Source organism: Sparus aurata, chromosome 3 (genome assembly GCF_900880675.1).
Source record: "Sparus aurata chromosome 3, fSpaAur1.1, whole genome shotgun sequence".
Taxonomy (NCBI): domain Eukaryota; kingdom Metazoa; phylum Chordata; class Actinopteri; order Spariformes; family Sparidae; genus Sparus; species Sparus aurata.
The window spans coordinates 26,292,639-26,312,654 of NC_044189.1; the positions used below are offsets into that span (position 1 = coordinate 26,292,639).

General features: G+C 40.8%; 1 protein-coding gene across 1 annotated transcript in view; it reads right to left on the reverse strand.

The window, feature by feature from the left end:
• Window positions 1–6,045: 6,045 nt before the first annotated feature.
• The window catches only part of LOC115578739 (hippocalcin-like protein 4), a 29,073-nt gene continuing 15,102 nt past the window's right edge, over window positions 6,046–20,016 (reverse strand). The window contains exons 2-4 of the mRNA XM_030411854.1: window positions 16,321–16,496; window positions 13,031–13,246; window positions 6,046–12,872 (exon numbers count right to left, since the gene is read on the reverse strand). Coding sequence (XP_030267714.1) covers window positions 12,675–12,872; window positions 13,031–13,246; window positions 16,321–16,482 — 576 coding nt within the window. The 5' untranslated portion in view covers window positions 16,483–16,496 and the 3' untranslated portion in view covers window positions 6,046–12,674. The remainder of the gene's footprint in view (window positions 12,873–13,030; window positions 13,247–16,320; window positions 16,497–20,016) is intronic.

Here is a 20,016-nt window from a genome sequence, read left to right on the forward strand (position 1 = left end):
TAATCTGGTGGCAAATCAGACCTGCTTTTGCAAATAAGTGAGATGAGCCGGGATGATTTGTTTTTAACGCTTCACTGGAGAAGAAGCTAAACAGAACCTCACGCTGTCAGAATTTGAGATCAGATTATTCTTCGTTCCATTTTTTTTTTTTTACAGTGTAACTTCCTTCTTCTTATTGTTAGGGCTCTAATCTGAACAGGGTAGGTTTAAGTAATCAGTCCACACAGCTATCAGATGATCATCTCTCACAGAGCGTCATTTACACACTGGTGTCACACATTCAGAATCTCCCACGTGTACTTTTGGCTTGTAGCATTTGATTATTTCCTTTTTTGTTTTATATTAACATTTTGAAATAGGTTACAATTATTTAATGAACACATTTTATAATGAGTTTGTTAGTCATCCACAATAGCTGGGATCTGATTCCAACAGAAAGTGGGGACACAAAAACAAAAAAACAACAGAATGTTTTCAATAGCTAATCCTTTTTTGGCATATACTTCAACAGTTAAACAGTAGAAAGACCATGTATCTAAAGTTCACTCCGGTATCAAAAGTACATATTTTTCTTCTGACCTGTTCTATTTAGTTTTTTTTTACTAGAAATGTCTGCCTGCTCTGGAATTTAATGGACCTAGATTGCACTCACAGTTTGCGGCACTCAAAACATCAAAAAAATATTCATAAAAACTAACCAGCAATGTCTCTTTCCAGAAATCATGACCCAGTTACTGAAGATAATCCACACACCTTGTTGTGAGCGCCTTCAACTAGGAACTAACTATAGCAAATTAAGTTTACTTAGCTATTTAACGTTATAGTTCAGCCTCATTAATGTTCACGTCCTGTGCTGTCACAAGCCCGAGCCACTCGTCCATGAGTAGATGTACACATCCTTCTGTGTAGTGATACGGTTGTTGGGCTTGGATCTGTAGAAAAAAAATAGTCCTACTGTTTAAGAACCTGCTCATACCAAGGTCTGTGGATTATGTTGAGCTGGACTGGCCAAATTGGTTGCCACAGGATTCCAGCTGTAAGGTATGTAAAAGGTAAATAAAATCGTAAAGGATCCCAAAATCAATACAAATTGTTCTTGGTGCTGTTTTATTTTTGTGTGGTAAAAATGCTGCTTAGATATCTGTAGGATCTGTAATTATCACTATATTTTATCACAAAAAGAGTGGCACTGTGCACAGGAAGTGAAAGTTATCAAGAGGACCGGGGATCCTACTCCCATTATGCATTTTAACGGTAGCCTTCAGTACAATAGCTGCATGCTTTGGCCTGTGGCCCATCATTAATTTCAGTTTGGGCCCTCAGCGGGAAAAACGCTGGGCCCCTCCGATCCTGAGTAACTAGGTCATGATTTCTGGAGAGAGAAATTGCTTTGGAAAATGGTTTTATTTATTTATTTTCCTTTATGCTATGAACATCACAGGCCGAGTGCCATCTAGTGTTATTATATTCAAGGGAAGGCCGACATCAACTCACACCAATACGATCTACAGTAAATTGATAAATAGCCCTGCAGGTAAGAAGAAAAAAAAACGTCTATCTTTGATTTAGGGGTGACCTGTGCTTTTAATTGACTTCTCTAAAATATCTGCTTCTTCTGAGCTCGATGCAGCAACACGTGTCAGACGAGTTGGGAGAGGAGAAGCAAGAGGGTGGGAAATCACCTGTTTGGAACATTCCACAGGCTCATAACAGCTGATAGTATCATGATCGGGTATGAGAGGGACGTCCTCGCAAGCAAGCACGGGGCGAGGTTCGACTCTTTGCGATACACTCTATTGTACAAGTTGTATAACTACGTGGGCTCAGGAGCAGTGCACGACGGCTGTGGGTAAATACAGTTTGTTTGTGTTCCACTCAGGAGAGATGAAGAGAGCTCAGAGGCGCCGATGACCAAAATTGAAGTAAAATAACAGCACATCTGTCTGCGCAGTGCATTGCCACGGTAATCCTATCGAGTCTCCCCAATGTTCAGATTATATCTACAGCTCGGACAGCAGCCCTCCCATACACACTTATTTGTTTCACAACAGATAAGTGAAATGTTACTGCAGAGCTTCTCACCTCTGGGCTGGTGAGGAATAGAACGACAGTGCGTAGAAGACAGCGAGTCTGCCACCGTAGATAGATCGAAGGCGGTCCTGCGAGTTCACACAAACAACAGCTTTGGTTTGCCGGGGTAGACATATCTACAGCGGTTTACAAAGACCAGATGGGATACAAATTCATAGATCAGATGTCACCATGCCCTCATCCATGCCTTGCCGGGTCGTTTATACAGGGTACGTGCAACATAGTATCCTGTGAGGCCAGGCTGTTCTGGAGTGTTCCCTCACAGTTTGAAGGTTATCGCATTTTTGTTTTCATTCTCATTTCACACAGCGTCCCAATGCCTATTTCTCTTTTGTTGCAACTGCAAGTGCGAGTCGAGAAAGTGATAGCGGGCTGGGAGAATGAGAGTGAGTGAGCGAGGGAGGGAGGGGAGGCAGCGGGGAGTTGAATTAGCCTAAAGGTGGCAAATAATGGATGTGACCTTCATTTAAAACCAAGGTTGTACACCGAGTTAAACACGGGGCCATTAGTGTCCTGACTCGTGCGCGTGGAGTCTGCAGAGCGGTGCCAGAGCATCGACAGCCGAATGCCTCCGTGGTGTGTAGGCACGTTTCACACAAAGGTGGCTCTACAAGTTCATTTATCTTTCAATCAGGAGGAAATGAACGCTTCGGCTCCGTCACGGCTCAGTGCTACTTTTCTGATCATATCTGCAGTATGTTTGTCTAAACAGGTGTGACAAGACTCCTGACATCTAACTGTACCCAGATACTGGCTTCACTTCACTGCCGTGCCAACCTGCACAGTCAATATCTTTGCAGGCCACTCTGAATGTATTGCTGTGGCTTTAGCTCTGATCTGTGGAGGCTGAGAGTGAGCACCGGGGAGCCGTCTGTGTGGTGCCCGGTTTAATTATCCTGTCTTTTTGTCTTTTAATATTTGATCATATTTAAACTTATAGTGTATTTATCATTCACTCTGTTCTCACTTTATTATTTGAAGTGAACTCCTATCAGTAGTAGTAAGCGGTGAAGCAGCAGTACGAGGCAGTGCAAAGAAAATGGATTGTTGGCAGTGGTAGTGTTTAGCGTTTAGTATAGATATTCGTCGTACACAAAGGGATGTAGACTGCTAGTGTGTTTAGTGTTGATAAGTAGATGCTAACATGGTAAACATCATTCTGTACCTGCCAGTCATTATGAGCACATTAGCACACTGACAATGTATTTCAACCCAAACCGCATTTTCCCGAACCTAACCTAAAAGGGTTCTTGCCGCCGAAACAAGAACAGAAGAAACCTGAAAACTAAAAATGAAACAAAACTAGAATAATCTAATGTATAAGACAGTTAAAAGTTATATAATATGGTCCAATCGGTATATACTAATACAAACTTTTACGGTTGATTTGCAAGTAAATGTCATCTGTTCTTGGACCTGATGCCATATATTTACCTACTGGTTTGACACAGCTTTTTATTTTTAGTTTCTTATTTGTGTTTCCATTGTGTTGCATGTGTTTCTGTTATCATCTGCATCTGCCCTTTAGCGTTTGATTACATTTTCATATTCATATTTATGAATCACTCTTTTGAATTGGATGATTAGTAGTTGTACCACTGGTAGTAGCAGTGGCTGCAATAACATAATTGAAATGATTATTCATATTATTCAGTACTAGTATTAACTCTACTTGCCTAGACTTTTTAAGAGTTTTGTTGGGAGGCTTGCGAGCAGCAGATGCCAACGTATTGTGATGTTAGATCGCTATAGTACAAGCCAAACTCAGAAAACACTGGATCCTACATTTCCCATAATGCAACTCAATCTCATATAGTTCACCCCTGCCTGGTGGAGGCCTTTTTTAAACTCCATGTGCCACAATGCTGGCTTTGTGTTATAAATGTATAGTTGCACCTGTTGCATGAGACGACATCATCAGGGTTATTTTGTCAGACTTTGCCACAGAATGCATGTTACCTGCAACATGTTTTCACAGGCTGAGCAGTAGTTACTCCTCATGACCACTGTAAACTCTTGATATATCTGAGCAACGACGTCATGTGATGAACTTTCGTGGGATTAATTCGTAGAGTCGTAGAGAGAGGAGAATACAAACCTGCAGGTTGGGTGTGTGTCAGCTGTACATTCTGAAGCCACTTTTCCACCCAAAGTGCAAGGAACTGTAGCCCCAGGAAATACTAAAAGGAAGTAAAAGCTTCCTTCAACCTGTCGTGGTGTGTTTCCACGTCAGTCTAAGGGCCTACAAAGGTTAGGTGAATTAGCTGATGTGTGAGAAGAGATTATGTATGTATGTAAGAGATGGCTGTTTTTTTCCCTTCTTTACAACTTCCTCGCCGATCCCTCTGTCATATTATTTGTTCTCCATGTTAGAGCACAATGAACCAAAGAAACAATGAACAAAAGGAAACAAGCTTTGCAGTTGAAGGGTTTTATAAATGGTGGCTGAAATAAAATGCTGCCACTGCACACCTAATCCCAGAAGTTCCTGTACTTTTGGAAAGTAATACCCTCTTTCACTCCATGCAGTTTCATACCCTACAAATCTGCTCCCTGTTTGGCTCTTTGCTGTTTTTTTTTCTTTCATATTATTATTATTATCTATATCTGTTTGTTTCTGTGTTTCTTTGTTATTAGTTCCTCTGTCTCGTCTTGTGCCATTTCATATATACATATAAATGTATGTTCACATTCGACACTTGTACTGCACCTACAAATTATATAAATAAAACAATTTAAAAATGGAAAGTACTCCCCCCCCCCCCGAAACAGGGTCTTTTGGGGTGAAAAATAATGTCCCCAGAACTTAAAGGCTCCTGTGGTGAAAACTTAAAATGCAGCAGTTCCTCAAAGGCTTCTAGTTTGTCAGAAGTTGCTCCAGTTAAAACAAGTTTAAGTGTGGTTCCTTTGTTGATTAATCTCTGTCACCCTCTTTTAAACATGAGATCATTTGTAAATTGTGTTGTATGTCTTCCCTATGCTCTTCCTCTGTTGTATATCAGTTTGTTTTTACAGGAACACACAAGTGTTAAATGAACCCTGGCATTGGTCTTTGTATGGCCTGTCAGCGACAGTATGTTCGGATTGTGTGTCTGAGCTCACAGCCCCATCCTGTGGCCGCTCCGCCAACTGCATCTCCTCTGCATGACCTCTATTGCTGCAGTGTGATTCACTGTTTCTCTGCTGCATTTGGGATGTTGGGTTTTCCACTGAGCTGAGGCCTGATAGAGACGGGGCTCAGAATAGATTTTTATTGATCCGTGATGGATGGCTGGAGGAGGGGCAATGGAAAACCACGCTTTATCCAGAGGAGTGAGCCAGACCAGAGGAAGCTACATGTATTTATCTATTTATTTGCGGAGTCTCCTCACAGGCTGATCTTTTGCCACAGAGAAAAACACATTAAAATTAAGTGGTATTGCCCTTTAAACGCAGCATTTCAAAGGCAGGAAATCTGTTGAATTTTTCAGCACAAAAGGTCCTTGTTGGTGTTTCCGCCTCTCGTGGGAAGTACATGTCCCTATTCATTCATAAAGCCAAAGCTCAATCCTCATGAGTCATTTAACGATGTTCAATTAATTCTCCATCGCTGTGCGGCCCGCAGATACCACAGGAAGATTCATCTCTGCCGTCATGACGTTTCCCCGCTAATTACACTGTGTGTGCGTTTTTGTGTATGTGTGCGTGGTCATAAAGCTGTCAGATGAGTGTGCTTTGTGTATGTTTATGTGCTGGTGTCCCATATCGTGTGGCCTCAGCATGGTTACCATGAGAACAGCATGACAGGTGACATCACTGCAGCAGTGTGACATCATTGCTAGACGGTGACTCATACTCCTGGCTCGCTGTCGTGCGTGCGTGCGCGCGTGTGTGTGTGAGAGTGTTTGGACGTGTGAAGGTGCCGTCGGAGGAGGAGGAGGAGACGGGCGGGAGAGAAAGACAACAAGCAGCCGCTCTGGACATCCATGTGTTTTATTCTATGTAACAAAAATAATTACATCGTCTTTGTTCTAGGAGCCTAACAATATTGAAAACAGAAAGGAAACAGGAGCCAAATCATCGGACGGGACAGAGAGACATTTACATGAACATCATAGAGAAATGTTGAAGAGTAGAAGTATATTGCACAATCGAGCACAAATGATCCCCCAGTCAAAAGGAAGAGCAGAATATCCACGTTGATATCCATGTCACCCAGCTCAGCGCGTCTGTCCACAGCTCTCTGAGGACTGACAGCTGATGAGCTGCACCACATGTGATCAGTATACCAGCATCAATCCGTGTTTAACTCCACCTGATAACGACCACAGCCATCGGTTTCTCCACGTGACACACTCCCACCTTTGGCACATACAAACCCACAGATTAAATGTTGAATCTTTTTTTTTGTTTGAGGGGTTTCGAATTGGACACTGCATGGGAGAACAGCTGATGAGAAGGCATTCCAAGGGAACAAATCAAAAGCACTTTTCCGCGCTCCGTGCCGCTGCTAATTAAGATGGACGGGATCTAATAAGCAGAGGAGATTGGAGATCAAGTCACTTTGACTAACAAAGCCTATGATAGTAATGAAGTGAGTCAAAACAAGAGGCGACAAAACACACGGGGCTGTGTGGGTGACTGTTTGTACACTGCAAACAATGTAAGGTAGTCGACCTTAACTGCATGACTTTGTTTTTCTGAAAATCGGTGAACAAAATCTGCCAGTGGAGCGATTTCAAAAACTTGAACAACAACAACAACAACAAAAAACATTCATAAAAGCCTGCACGTGTAGATGGAGAACATTCTAAATTGCTTTCCTGCAGCTGCAAAAAAAAACTGTGATAGTATATAATTGTCTATTAACATAACGGGCAGGGAGAGAGCAACATTAGCATGCATGTGCCGTTAGCTTCTGATTACGGTTAATCTACTCAAGTACTGTACTTAAGTTCAATTTTGAGGTATTTGTACTTGTACTTGAATATTTCCATTTTATGCAACCTTTTACTCAATTAACTATTCATATGGGTGACTCTCACTTTAACCCAAGTAATTTTTTAACATTAACATTGTTTACTTTTACTCAAGTATGACTTTTGGGGTGTCTTTACCACCCTTAAGATTGCGAGCCTCTTAATCAATTAGTTTCACCTATGTCAGTCTACTTTAAATCTTTAACATGAAGATGTTAGTGTTATTTGATTCACAAAAAAAAGCCAAGAAACAGGGTAAAAAAAAAAAATGTTTGTAAAAGAAAAATCCCTCCCAGTTTACCCTGCGAAAAGGCAACTCACTCCACTTTCAGATTTTTGCACTTCTTCTGAGAAACACAAGACTGTGATGACTAATGAAGCTGTTGACATCTCATAACAGTGTCAGTTTTGATCTCGAGGCATGTTCGTTATATAAGCTGTGCGGCAGTTGAGTCCTCGTGAGGTGTGACATTATACCTCCATCCACTGGGTGACACTGTGACACAAGACAGGGTTTTTTTATTTTTTTTTTATTCTCACCAGCGACACCCCTCTCCTCACACCTCGGGCATCTCCTGCCAACAACTTCTCATCAACTCCCATTTCAGAACCCTGTCGAAGCCATTTGGTGAACCGTAACGTCTTTATATGAGTATTATTTGTAGAACTGCAACAGTAGGCTACAGCAAACGAAACGACACGTCCCATATCAGAGACAGTACATACCGTATATCAGCGGACCACAAAAGCAAGTGTAGGCAAGGGTAATAATACTCAGTGCTTCGGTATGAGGGCTTATGCTCATTTTTTTTTTTTTTTTTTACAAAGTTAAACTAGACTGAGGCGTCTCTTGTTACACAAATGATACAAATACAAAACGACTGAACACTCGCAAAAGTGTCCTGACACACAGCACACACCGAGCTTTCACAAGCACTCACAGTTGTTCTCTGTCTCTCTCTCACTCTAACACACACACACACACACACACACACACACACACACACACACACACACACAGTAGCTGTGTCATCATATGAAATTAGGTCTAAGCTAGTGGTACATTTACATTTACATATTATATTTGTTTATATTCATAAATACGATTACAGTCGTATCATAATGTACATGTAGTTTTTATCATTACAGTATCGCACAAAGCTTCAGGGAGGGAGCGTGCCCATTGGCTGGGTGAGAAGGAGGAGATGAATCTGTTTAGCTGATGGGGAGAGAAGTCAAATGTTTTTGCTGCTGCGCAGAGATGTCAGGGCGTCTACAATCTTTAAATAATCCACAATAAAAAATGCAGCAGTCTGCACCGGTGAATCAGAATCCCTAATGCAGGACTGATGAGATGAAGCAAAGCGTCGTTTTGGAGTAGCGGGGTTCCTCAGGAAAGTAACAGGCCTGGAAGTAGGGGCCTATCTGACAACTTGTTGAATTGAATTAACACTACCAGAGGTGCAAAATACTCAAGCAAAAAGACAAGGTGTTCCACTGCCTCCTTTACTCAAGCATTTTTCCCCTCACAGCTCCATTCTCACAGGGGAAATGAGCTTTGCTAAATCACTACGCCTGATTACGTTAGCTTCGTGTAACATGAGCATACATTAGCATAACTCACACTTTTTCCTTCATAACTATCTATGACCCAATAATGCTTGTATCACCATTTCTGAGACAGTCAGGTGAGCAGATTACTGCTTTTTTATTTTTTTCCCTCAAATACTTGGTTTATTAGGTGTGGACTAGCATATGTGTTCCTGTTAGCTTTATAGACTGACTCAACCCCCACAATAACTAATAGCCATAATAATAGTTTGACATTGTGGGATATATATATTTGGATGAGAACATTGATACCACGTTCATGTTTACAGGAGATGGTTAACTTAGCTGGCTAAGCACAAGTATGGGTTAGCTAGCTGTGCTCTGTCCAAAGGTAAACAAATCTGCCTATCCTCTAAATCTTTAATCTACATAAAAATTAAATGTTTAATGAAGGACAATATTTCATCTGTTTAGAAAAATCCAGTGCCCACCCACTTGTTCTCAATTTCTTTCTCAAGATAATCCTATGGAACAAAGAGGCTACATAGATTTACTGATTTACAAATGTGATGTAGCTACAGGTAGCATTACAATATGACTCACTATTATTCACAATCACCGGTGAGAACATGTACACCACCCAGGCTTCCGCTTCAACCTTTTGCTCTTTTGCGAATGGATTTTAGATCTGAGCTGAGTTCAGCAAAGTTGCTCTCCCTCCACCTATTATCAAAGCGCTTCCTCTCTGACATTTAGGGAGGATGAAGACAAAAGGGAGGGAGAGCCGGACAGTGGGAGAAGAGAAAGAGGAGAGACGGCTACTTCAGCTTTTAATGCGAAACACATTGAATCACGGAGTCAGGTTTGGCCTTTCAGAGAAATACCGTTTCTGCCATACGGCCTGTGATTACTGTCCTGATTATTCCCACTCCACGCTCCTCTAGTGGCTCTTTCTGTTGCTCAAATTGCTGGTCTGAGAGAAGTAACATTATTTTTCATATCATTCTGTATTGTTGTCATTCTGCCTAAAACACATGCATGTCAGACTGTTGACACATTATCCGAGGTTGGTTGAGTTCATCAGGAACTCATGGTGCAACCCTACAATGAAGAGCACAAAGCTGACTTTTCTTTGGTCGTTTTTTTTTTTTTTTGTAATAAGACGTAATTAACATATCCAATTTAATCAGCTGTAATAATGACATAATATATCAGTGTAAGTCTAATTTTAAAATTCAACCTGTAAATGAAATAAATACCAAAAATGGAATGGGAAATGTCTTAATTTAGCAGTATTAATCAGCTGTGAGATTTAATGAACTAAATCTAAAAAGTACTTATTAAGAAACAATGCATAGGTTAACATTTCCATTGTCATTTTCAAATCACACTTGTGTTCATTAATTAATAGGTTACATCGATTTTACATTGAAGGCATTAAAGGAAAACATTTTCTCAATCAGTTTCTTAATTTTGACTTTTTTGGCAAAGTTAAAAAAAGATTGGAGAGATTTCTGTCCGAGTTGTTTTGACTGTGCTACTTTGAGTAGTCTGAAATGGGCGGGTCTGTTGGTCAGAGGTTATGTCACTTATTTCTGTCCACCAATCACAGATAAGCAACATGTGAGTTAGAATACAAACTCACACAGTCCTGAGGAAGAAGGTAAGCTAAGATTCTGAAATGTCTGAAACCAAATTAGCAGGAGCTGAATGACAAACGGGCCAGTTTTTCCTTTTTGTTTCCATGAACAAATATTTATGCCAACAAAGGAATCTGAGAATACTATAATCGCACAAAACTCTACAAATGCCGGCTTTAATTATGTCAAACTAATGTAGTTTTTTCATGCCACTCTTTTCTTCCTCTTCTTCTAATAATAATAATTGTATACTATTAGTAATTTTTAATGTCAAGTGTTAATTTTTACACTTCCTGTTGCCTCATCCCTCTGAAACTGTAGCTGACATTTAAATTAGCATAAAATAATCATACAGAGAGCCACGCTGGAGGAAGCCTGGATTCCATTATGCCGTGCCTCGACTATCTGCAGGAAGAAGCTTTACTCTAACCTAATTACATGTCCTTTTAATACAGCACTTGTAATCATCTTGATAAGATATTGATTTTGTTAGCATGTGTGGAGTGGCTGGGGGGCTAGCCAGAAGTTGTTGAGCAGCACATCAGTATGCTTCACCACGCTGCTGGATGCAGCCGTCTAAGACATTTGTCACCTGCTCACCTCGTACTTGGAGTGTAAAGCGCGTGGACCCCGTACTCTACACTGTCGGAAATGCTTTGTTTGTGGATTTGGCTGTTGAGGAACTAACAGATGCAGCTGTGCACACACATCGTTCTCACAGTCACACTCGCACATACGGTGACGATAGCACAAACTCATACAGCTCATGGTTTTGTTCATTTACATGGTTCTCTCGCCATCAGCAGAGCATTTGCTTCTCTCTTGTCACTCTGCATGGACCATATGGACCAAACAACAGGCCCTCTGTTGGTTTAATGCCATTCCTTTTTCTCAAACTATCCCGCAGTGCGCAGCATCCAAACATTGGTTCTGTTCTGAAAATAGGCTGCCAGAATTGACACTTGAGTAACACAATCTGGAATAATGTTTATTTGAGTTCTTAGACGAGACGGTAGATATCACTCTCATATCTGTTCAGTAACTATGAAGCTAAGGCACAGAGGCTAGCTTAGCATTAAGACTAGTAACACAGGGAAACAACTAGCCTGGCTTTGTCCAACGGTAAAAAGTTGAATATAAAAGGAACTTATTACTCCCATATGTATGTTTGTTGTTAGGTGGCACTCTTCAGTGGCATAGTAATTATTAAAGAAGCAAATGAGGAAGTTGGGAAGGGGTAGCCGGGTCAAACAGCATAGAACTTTGAAGCTCGTAGACTAAATAATGTAAAGTCATGTCAAGCACAGTAGGTAACATAGGTTTATAATACTAGTTTTAGTGCCTTAACCTAACCAAGTAGTTTTTACAGCCTAAACCTAACCACTCATTGATGCTGATAGACTGCAACGCTGTAGTTAAATGACAAGTTGTGGTTATACTAGGGGCTTTAGTGACTTTTTTGAACTTCTCATTTCTTGAGCTGCGAGTTGGCCAGGCTACCAGCGAACACACCACATCAACCCCAGTAAAAACAAAACCTGTCATTTTGACACTTTGGTCCTTGAATGGATAAAACAAACAGTATTTTATTTCATGTGATAAGTGAGTTGAGGTGCTGGCAGGCAGGTTTCATTGCCCTTGAAGAGAGCCTTGCCAGCTGTTTGTTGTCAGTCTTTATTGGAAGCCAACCTAACTAACTCTCACAAAGCAAGTAAGTAGAAAGTGTATTTTCAAATGTATTCTTTCAGACAGATACCTTCAAGTGTCATCTGGGACAATGATGAAGTAGTAGAAACAGATGGGGCAGACACCTGGTGATGTGGTGTTATGAGTGACTACTATTACTTCATGCCAATTGAAATCTGTGTTAACTTGAATCTTACCGTAGATGTGGGCAAACCATTCACTATATCACAGTTTCTAAAAATGTGGAAGTGTTATATAAAGGCAGCAGACTTTTGCAGTACCCAGCAGTACTGTAATTTCAAATGCCAGGCACAGACCCTGACACTCAAAGTGCGAGTGACACTTCTACATATCTCCTTGGTAAATCCCGACACTATTTATAAGGTCTGTGCTGAAGGAGCTGCAGGAATTTCCCCTTTTCTCATCAAATTGGATTTGTAAAGACTACCAGCTAGACTGCAGCAAGAGTGCTGCAGGACTGTACTGCACAGCGCGCTGGTTTGGAAGAAAAGAATGGCATCAATCAGAGGGTCCACTCTGTTCCAAACATAGCTCACTCCCAGGCATCACTGCCTCAAATAAAGGAGAAAAGCTTCCCTACCTCCTTCTCCTCCAACTCCCCAAACTGTTATCCCTCCCTCTCTTCACCAGCCCTTCTGTTCTCCCATCCTCCCTCCTTCTCTTGTTTCAGTTCAACTCTATACCCTTCCCTCCCCCCCTCCCTGTGTTTCTGCACCCACCCCTCGCTCTACTTCTGCATGTCACACTGCAGCAGTAGGACGATGGAGGGGTCAGATTTGGCCGCCTCTTTGAACTCTTCCAGGGTGATCTCATCATTGTGGTCCTTGTCCATCTTGGAGAAGATCTTGTCCACGCGCTGCTGCGGAGTCAGCCCATCCTCATTCATGCGCATCATGATCACAGTGCCCACCATCTTGTAGATGGCCTGCAGAGGAGGAAATGAAAAACAATTAGATTTTGTCTTTGAATGTGTAAATAACACATGATCTATTGAACAGAATCCCGTAAAATGCCAAACTCGGACTCCTAAATAAAACCTCAAGCATGCACTTACAGGTATACTCCATCCTCACAAACACAAACCTCGATGATCTCCAGCATTTCCATGCGTGTGATCTTTCCATCCCCATCCAGATCATACATATTGAAGGCCCAGTTGAGTTTCTGCTCGAAGCTGCCCCTGGAGGTGATAGACAATGCGCAGATGAACTCCCTGAAGTCGATGGTCCCGTCGCCGTTCTTGTCAAACGTCCGAAACGCGTGTTGGGCAAACTTGGAGGCATCACCATATGGGAAAAACTGGAGGGTGACAAATAAAATTACAATTAGATGCATTGAAAACCCCTATTGAATTGAATTCAATGTATGTAGGATCCAATCTTCCAATCCAATTATGCTCTGAAATTCAGGATATCATGACCTCAAGTGGCCTCTGCTGTATCTATTGTGACAATTTTATTTAGTTTGTTTGTCTCCAGTGACTCCCCAGATTTATATGTTACTGTATCCAGGGTTCGTACACATTTTTCAAGGTCAAATTCAAGCACTTTTTAAGCACTTTTAAGGGTCATTTACAAAATTTTCCAGCACCTTATCGCTGGGGTAAAATACATATCTACAGGATTATTTATACTCATGATTATTTTTTCACTTTTTATCTCAATTATGTACATTGTATTATGCTGTAAACATCTAAAATGATGTTTCATGATAGCAAAAACTTTAGAAATTAAAGGAGAACAAGTTTTATCCAAAAAAAGGGAAGCCACTTGGCGTTCTTCAGGTACACTTGCACCGGGACAAAGAGAGACCTGAGAGCACCCTGTAATTTTCTTTTTTGACATAAACTTTTATAAGCTTTTTGCTTATTCATCAAAGTTTATTAATATTGAACGTGTCATCAGTCTAAATTGCATCAAATTCACCTTCTTCTCAGCCATCCTTCTCTATTGCTACCAGGCTGCATGTGTGACGATACACACACACACTGGTTTTATTTCTGCTTGTAATAAGAAAACTATCCAGTCTGATCCCAATGTTGCCAAGACACAGAGTTATAATGTCAAGCACTTTCAAGCACTTAAACTAAAATCCAAGCACTTTTCAGACCTTGAAAACACAACATTGAAATTCAAGCACTTTCAAGGATTTCAAGCACCCGTACGAACCCTGTGTATCAATCCAATCACAAGAATTGTTGACAACGTGCTATTCTGCAAACAACAAATTGCGTGTTGTGACAACACTGTGTTTATGATCTGACTAGGTTTAGGCGCAAAAAGCATTTGGATACGGTTAGGAATAGATCATGTTTGCACTTAAATACCCGGTTTTGACACAACAAACATGGCTAGAAAAAGGTCCCTTCAAAAATATCCACAGTGTGACAGTTACAAATGTTGAAACACAGTTTTGAAACGTGGTCACTTGATTGACAGCTCTCTTCCCTATAACTCCACCACCCTCCACCTGAAGAGATGAATGGTAGCTCATAAACATGTAATGTGAACGGGATATCAGAGGGATTGTAAAAATGTGGTGCGTAGACTATGACATGTACAAATGTGGATGCAGGTTTGCAGAAACAACATTTTATCTTGGAGAGAGAGCTGTCTATATAGACCTTGTATTCAACACGGGTGAACGCATGTACAGAGTGGATTTCTTGTTCAATTTCTGGATCTTCGTTTTCTTATATTTATGTAGCATTAAGCATTAACTGAGTTAAAAGAACTCCCTAAACACATTCTCTGGATCTCTGTGACCATATTACACAGAGACCCGGGTTTTGAAAAGCTTACAGCAATGTGGTTTTATGTGTTATTTCATCTGTAACATTCAAGAAGTATTCGGAAGTATGTAGGAATGTTTGTCATCCATCAATTTGATAGATTCCCCTTTCATTTTAGGGCTAATAACAAGACTGTTTTAAGAATATCTGATGTCTTAGGTTTTAACAGACAGGAGCTGCTCCAACCATATACATAGAAAATGGCAGTTGTTGTGTGACAGACACATTTAAGAAATAAACTGCTGCCATTGGAGAGTACTTGTTTTACAAAATGAAACTGATGAAACTGACAGATGGAACTTCAATCTATCCATCTATTTTCAGTGTATCTGATATAGCTTTTTTGATGTTGTTCCCAGAATGTCATTATTAATGTAGTGCCAGTATCGTCATTTCAACTAGAAAAGGCAACAAAGTGCACATCTGAAGCAAGCCCTCACAGCTGAGTGGGTCAAGTTCTGAACTCTCACTAGGAGACCAGGCTTTGTATCCCAGTTGGAACAGACTGTTAGACTGTTCACCTAATATCTTTACTCAAAGTTCACGTATTATTTTCTGTGTCTTTTCAGTTGTCTGTTGCAACAAAACCACTTTTGTTTCGGAAAGCATGGTTTGGGTTGAAATAGACCCTTTCCCAATGTTAACCACATGTTTTAAAGTTTAACTTCTCTAAGGTTTACCAGTCTTTTTCTCCAAGGTGCAAAGCTGTGACTTTACAGAAAAGCAGCCAGTCCTTATCAGCAAAATAACCCGGATCAACTATGAAAGGAGCTTGTTAGAGCCATATTTCCCTTTCTTGTTAGGAGGTAACCTCTAGGGGCTGTTGCAATTATTACAGCTGCAAAGGAGGAAGTGAGGAGTAGTATAAAGATTTCCGTGTCCAGTGTGAATCCAGAAGCCAGCTGTGAATTCTTTTAATCTACTAATCTGGTTACATTAAATGATGTTACTTACTTAACGTAGTTCCATTCATGACTGAAGTTACAGAAGTTATGTAGATATTTTAACCAATACCACAATGTTTTCCTAAACCTAAACCCAAAGCAGTTTTAGTACCTAAACCTTGTAAGCTGTAAGTGTATGACAAAGGTCTGTTAGGCCTGTTGTTGGTACGCTGCAATGGTAATGTTGTCTTAAGAACGGTCATATGTGTCATTTTGTTCTTTATATTCTGCTGCTTTCCTGGGGCCAGGTTGGTTTCTGATATAATAATACAACTTTAAAATCAGTCAGTTTTTGCCGTGCCATTGAAAAGGCTCTGATGAAGTATCAGGCAGCAACAGAGTAACTGGCAGTATTAGAGACTCCGCCTCCTCTCTTTGCGCCAAATATTGGCTGATTAGTCATCCATGGTAACATAATCCTTCTATGTAACAACCCAACGATGTTCTGAGTCATTTAAGAAGCAACCCTATTAATTTTATATAACAGTTTTCACTGTAGGCAATGCAGGAAATAGCTATGAAAAACATTCTGCTACCTATTTGTTGACCCCATGCCTACCTATTACTGCATAATCAACCCCCATGTTTCCACCTCCTCTGCGTCATGTCTCCTTCCCTTCCCTCCACCTCAGGCTCACCTTAACATAGAGCTGCTGAAACTCCTCCAGGTTGAGGATGCCGGAGGGACAGTCTTTGAGGAAGCCTTTGTACCACTGCTTGAGCTCTGCCTCGTTGAATTCGGTGTTCTTGGTCAAGTCATCCAGGACCTCTGGAGCCAGCTTGCTGTTGTGTTTCCCCATGATGCTTCACCTCTCTGATGGAAGCAGATACAAAGAGGGAGAGAGAGTGAGCACACAGGTGAGAGGGTGCTAGACAAACAACAGCAACAGCAGTAATGCCCTGTGTTGCTGCAACAGCACAGGTCTCTGAGGACGGATGCAAACAAGGAATCCCGCACAGAGCCACACACAAAGGGAAGCTGCACTGTCATTATGTTGCTTTGTACGTCAAAATATGTATGATAAAAAATTCATGCACACATGTTCATGCCAAAACAGTTTCTTTATTAATTCAGTCCTACAGTTATTTTCAGAAATGTATCCCACCTAATATTAGCAATACTCTGAGAGAAAGATAATATATTTCTTTGGAATGTCAATTGTAGATATGTGTGGTATTTGAATGGATGAATTCTTATTTAAGGGAACACTCCTAAAGACTCCACCTTGGGGATTACTTATTTGAATCTTAAGTACACCATTGATGTCACCCAAGGTTCCATATTAGGACTTTTACAGTTTGGGGTTTAATAAATGGCATGCCTTAGCTGTATTTTCTGATGTTCATACACAAACATATGCAGAGGACGCAATGTTGTATAATTTGAAACAGGGAAACTCAATTTTGCTGTGGCATTAATTGATGCTATGCCAAATATATCCAAATGGACAACTTTTTCGTGGCACCTAAACCTCAGTTAACTGTCTACATTTATTTTTTTTACGATAGCTGTCTTTGGAACAACTTCAAAACTTGACAGCACATGCCACATGGTTACAACTGTTGCTGGTTTGATTCTGGTTGGTGACCCTCGTAGCATGTCAAACATGTCTCTTCCTCTCTCTCTCTCTCTCTCTCTCTCTCTCTCTCTCTCTCTCTCTCTCTCTCTCTCTCTCCCCATTTCCTGTCTGACTCTACCTGTCACTATGTAATGAAGGCAAAGAAATAATCTTACTGTTTAAAAGATCTCCTTGTCTGTTTACATTCATTAATTAACTTTTCGCAACTGCATGCAAAAACTCTTCGTGCATGCAATAATTGTGACAGAGATACAACGTGTTCATTATGGAGAATTGAGTCATTTTAAAGCGGATAATGCTTGAAAAAAACGAAAAAGGCAAGGAGTCATGTGTGGTGACGTCGTGAGAAGGGAGGGGATTGCTAACTGCCAAACAAACACGAAGTTAGCCAAAACAACAAAAACACTTCCATCTAAATAAGATAAAGTTGATAAGTAAAGAGCAGTGGTTATTGAGGACTAAATCTTCATTTGACAAATGGAATTATCATAATCTGTTTAAAAGATGTGATGAAATGGATAGTTTTATCAGTGCACATACATAATGAACAAAACGTCCATGTCACAAAATGTCTTTCGAGTCCTATAATGACTCGTGTCATTGTACAGCCATAATCACCTGATAGCCTCACTGCTATTCTGGCCATAAAATGGCCCATTAGCCTGGCTCCTCACCACACATATTCCCATGGCTGACGACCACTGCAGTGCCTTCATGACGCCTTGCCTGACTCATAGTCCCATCTGACAGCTTTCACACTGTGACACCAGGACACAGCCGAGTCAAGCGGCCACAAATCCTCCTCTAAACTGCAGCGTGAGTGTGGGGACAGTTTAGAGGCTGAAACACCATCCTGCTGTGCTTTATGGCAAGTGAGTCATGTAGAAGGAGGCAACAAATCCCCAAGTCACTGCAGACTGTACAAATATTTTGGACTTTATATTCCAATGACAAGTAGACGGCACTGTAGGAACAGCAGTAAAGGATATCAATGGGACAGCAGGCCTTTTGAGCATTAACTTGCGTTGAAAAGGTCACCTGTGATCTTCTCAAGTTGAAACACAGAAAATCCTCTTACAGTTGTTTAAGGAAAGAAGACAGATTTCTGTTCGGGAAGAGAATAAAATCAAAGACTCGATGCCTTAACACTGAATATAACCCCTTCCGTTGTCTGCAGTCGTGTCCAATTAAAGCGTCCTTGGCTTTTTTTATTATATACTTTAGTTATTGCTGGAAAACAGCTACCACTTTTAGCCTATTTATAATAGACCCCAGTATGTGGCAACCACTTAAGAGCAATTTCAAGTGTTTAATCCACAATGGAACCTGGGTGCTTAAATTGTGCAGTGACACAATTGGATCACTTCAGAGGTGACTCAGGGCTTTTTTTAGGTCAGAAAGGCGACCGTTTCATCACATCTCACAGACCATTTCTGTAATGCATTACTTGCTCAGACACACATACATTATCTACTCAGACACATTAACACAGTTTCACAAGGTTAACTACCGCAGGATGGATGCAGACAGATGTTGAGGCCGACTGTGTTGAGAAGGATCACGCGTAAGGGTTCATGTTGTGGCAGCAACACCTCCTCCCCTGAGAAGTCCTTATTAAATTAAAAGGATTCAACCCGCACTCTCTCTTAATTGCAGGGCTCCACGGCGCCCCTATTTTGGTTGCGTCAAGGTGAATTAAACATTTCCATTGGTCATAGCAATGCACATGAAATGTAGCAATTTTGCAAACCATATATTTGCACCTTTGTTCCTATTAATAATCATTTTCATTATGTGTTAAGAAATTAAAAAGGATTACTGGGTGCCAGTGCACCTGAATGAAAAAAAAGTTACCACCTTCTAATATTAGCTTGGAGCCCTGAAATGGGTATGACTCTCATGGCATATAGAACGAAACTTGAACTTTCTCTAACTCATTGACTGTTTCCACACCGGTAGCTCTGTAAATCACTGACTGCATCAATGAAGATGCACACAGCACAAGCGTACCAACTTTTGCCACAAGCTGTGTGTTTGTTTTGGCTCTTCCCTTTTATTCACACACATAAAAACAGTCCACAAAGTTGAAACAACAGAGCTGTAACATTGTTTCTGGCCTCTGACTGAGGCCGATGAGTTTTTATCCCTCTGTTAGAGAACCAAATGTAGCAGATAATAGAGTTTCCTGTGGAGGACAGAGAGAGGCGCGACTAGCCAGGCGAGCAAACACATCTGAAACTTATCCCATTTGAAGAAATCAAAATAAACACTGCTCGCACAAGCAAAATGGGCAACCCATAGATTTGTTCTAATCATTCCTGGGTAGGATGCTATCTTCCAGTCGGGTCAGGTCTCTGCCAGCTCATTTTACTGAGGTAGAAATCTATTGTGCTAGACTATCCGGGAGGTATTGGAGGTTATCTTCAGATAACCCTTTGTGTTTACTTCCCCTGGATTAGGCTGCCTTTCAGAGCAAATAAGTCAAATCCCTGCAGAATCAAAGAGATGCTTTCAGAATACAGACTGGCTTCTATCTGGATTTTATAGCCAATTCTCCATTTTGTCTGCCATGAAAGCTGTGAACATATGGTTTAACACGTAAGTGTGCACGTGTATGTCAAACCCGGGTTTACTTGTGTTGATTACAGATGTGCTTGGTGTTGTACTAGACACTAAATAGCATTAAATAGGAACTGTTAATCTGCCTGCTAACTCTGGTGCCACATCAACAATTTCTTAAAGATTTAAAAAGGT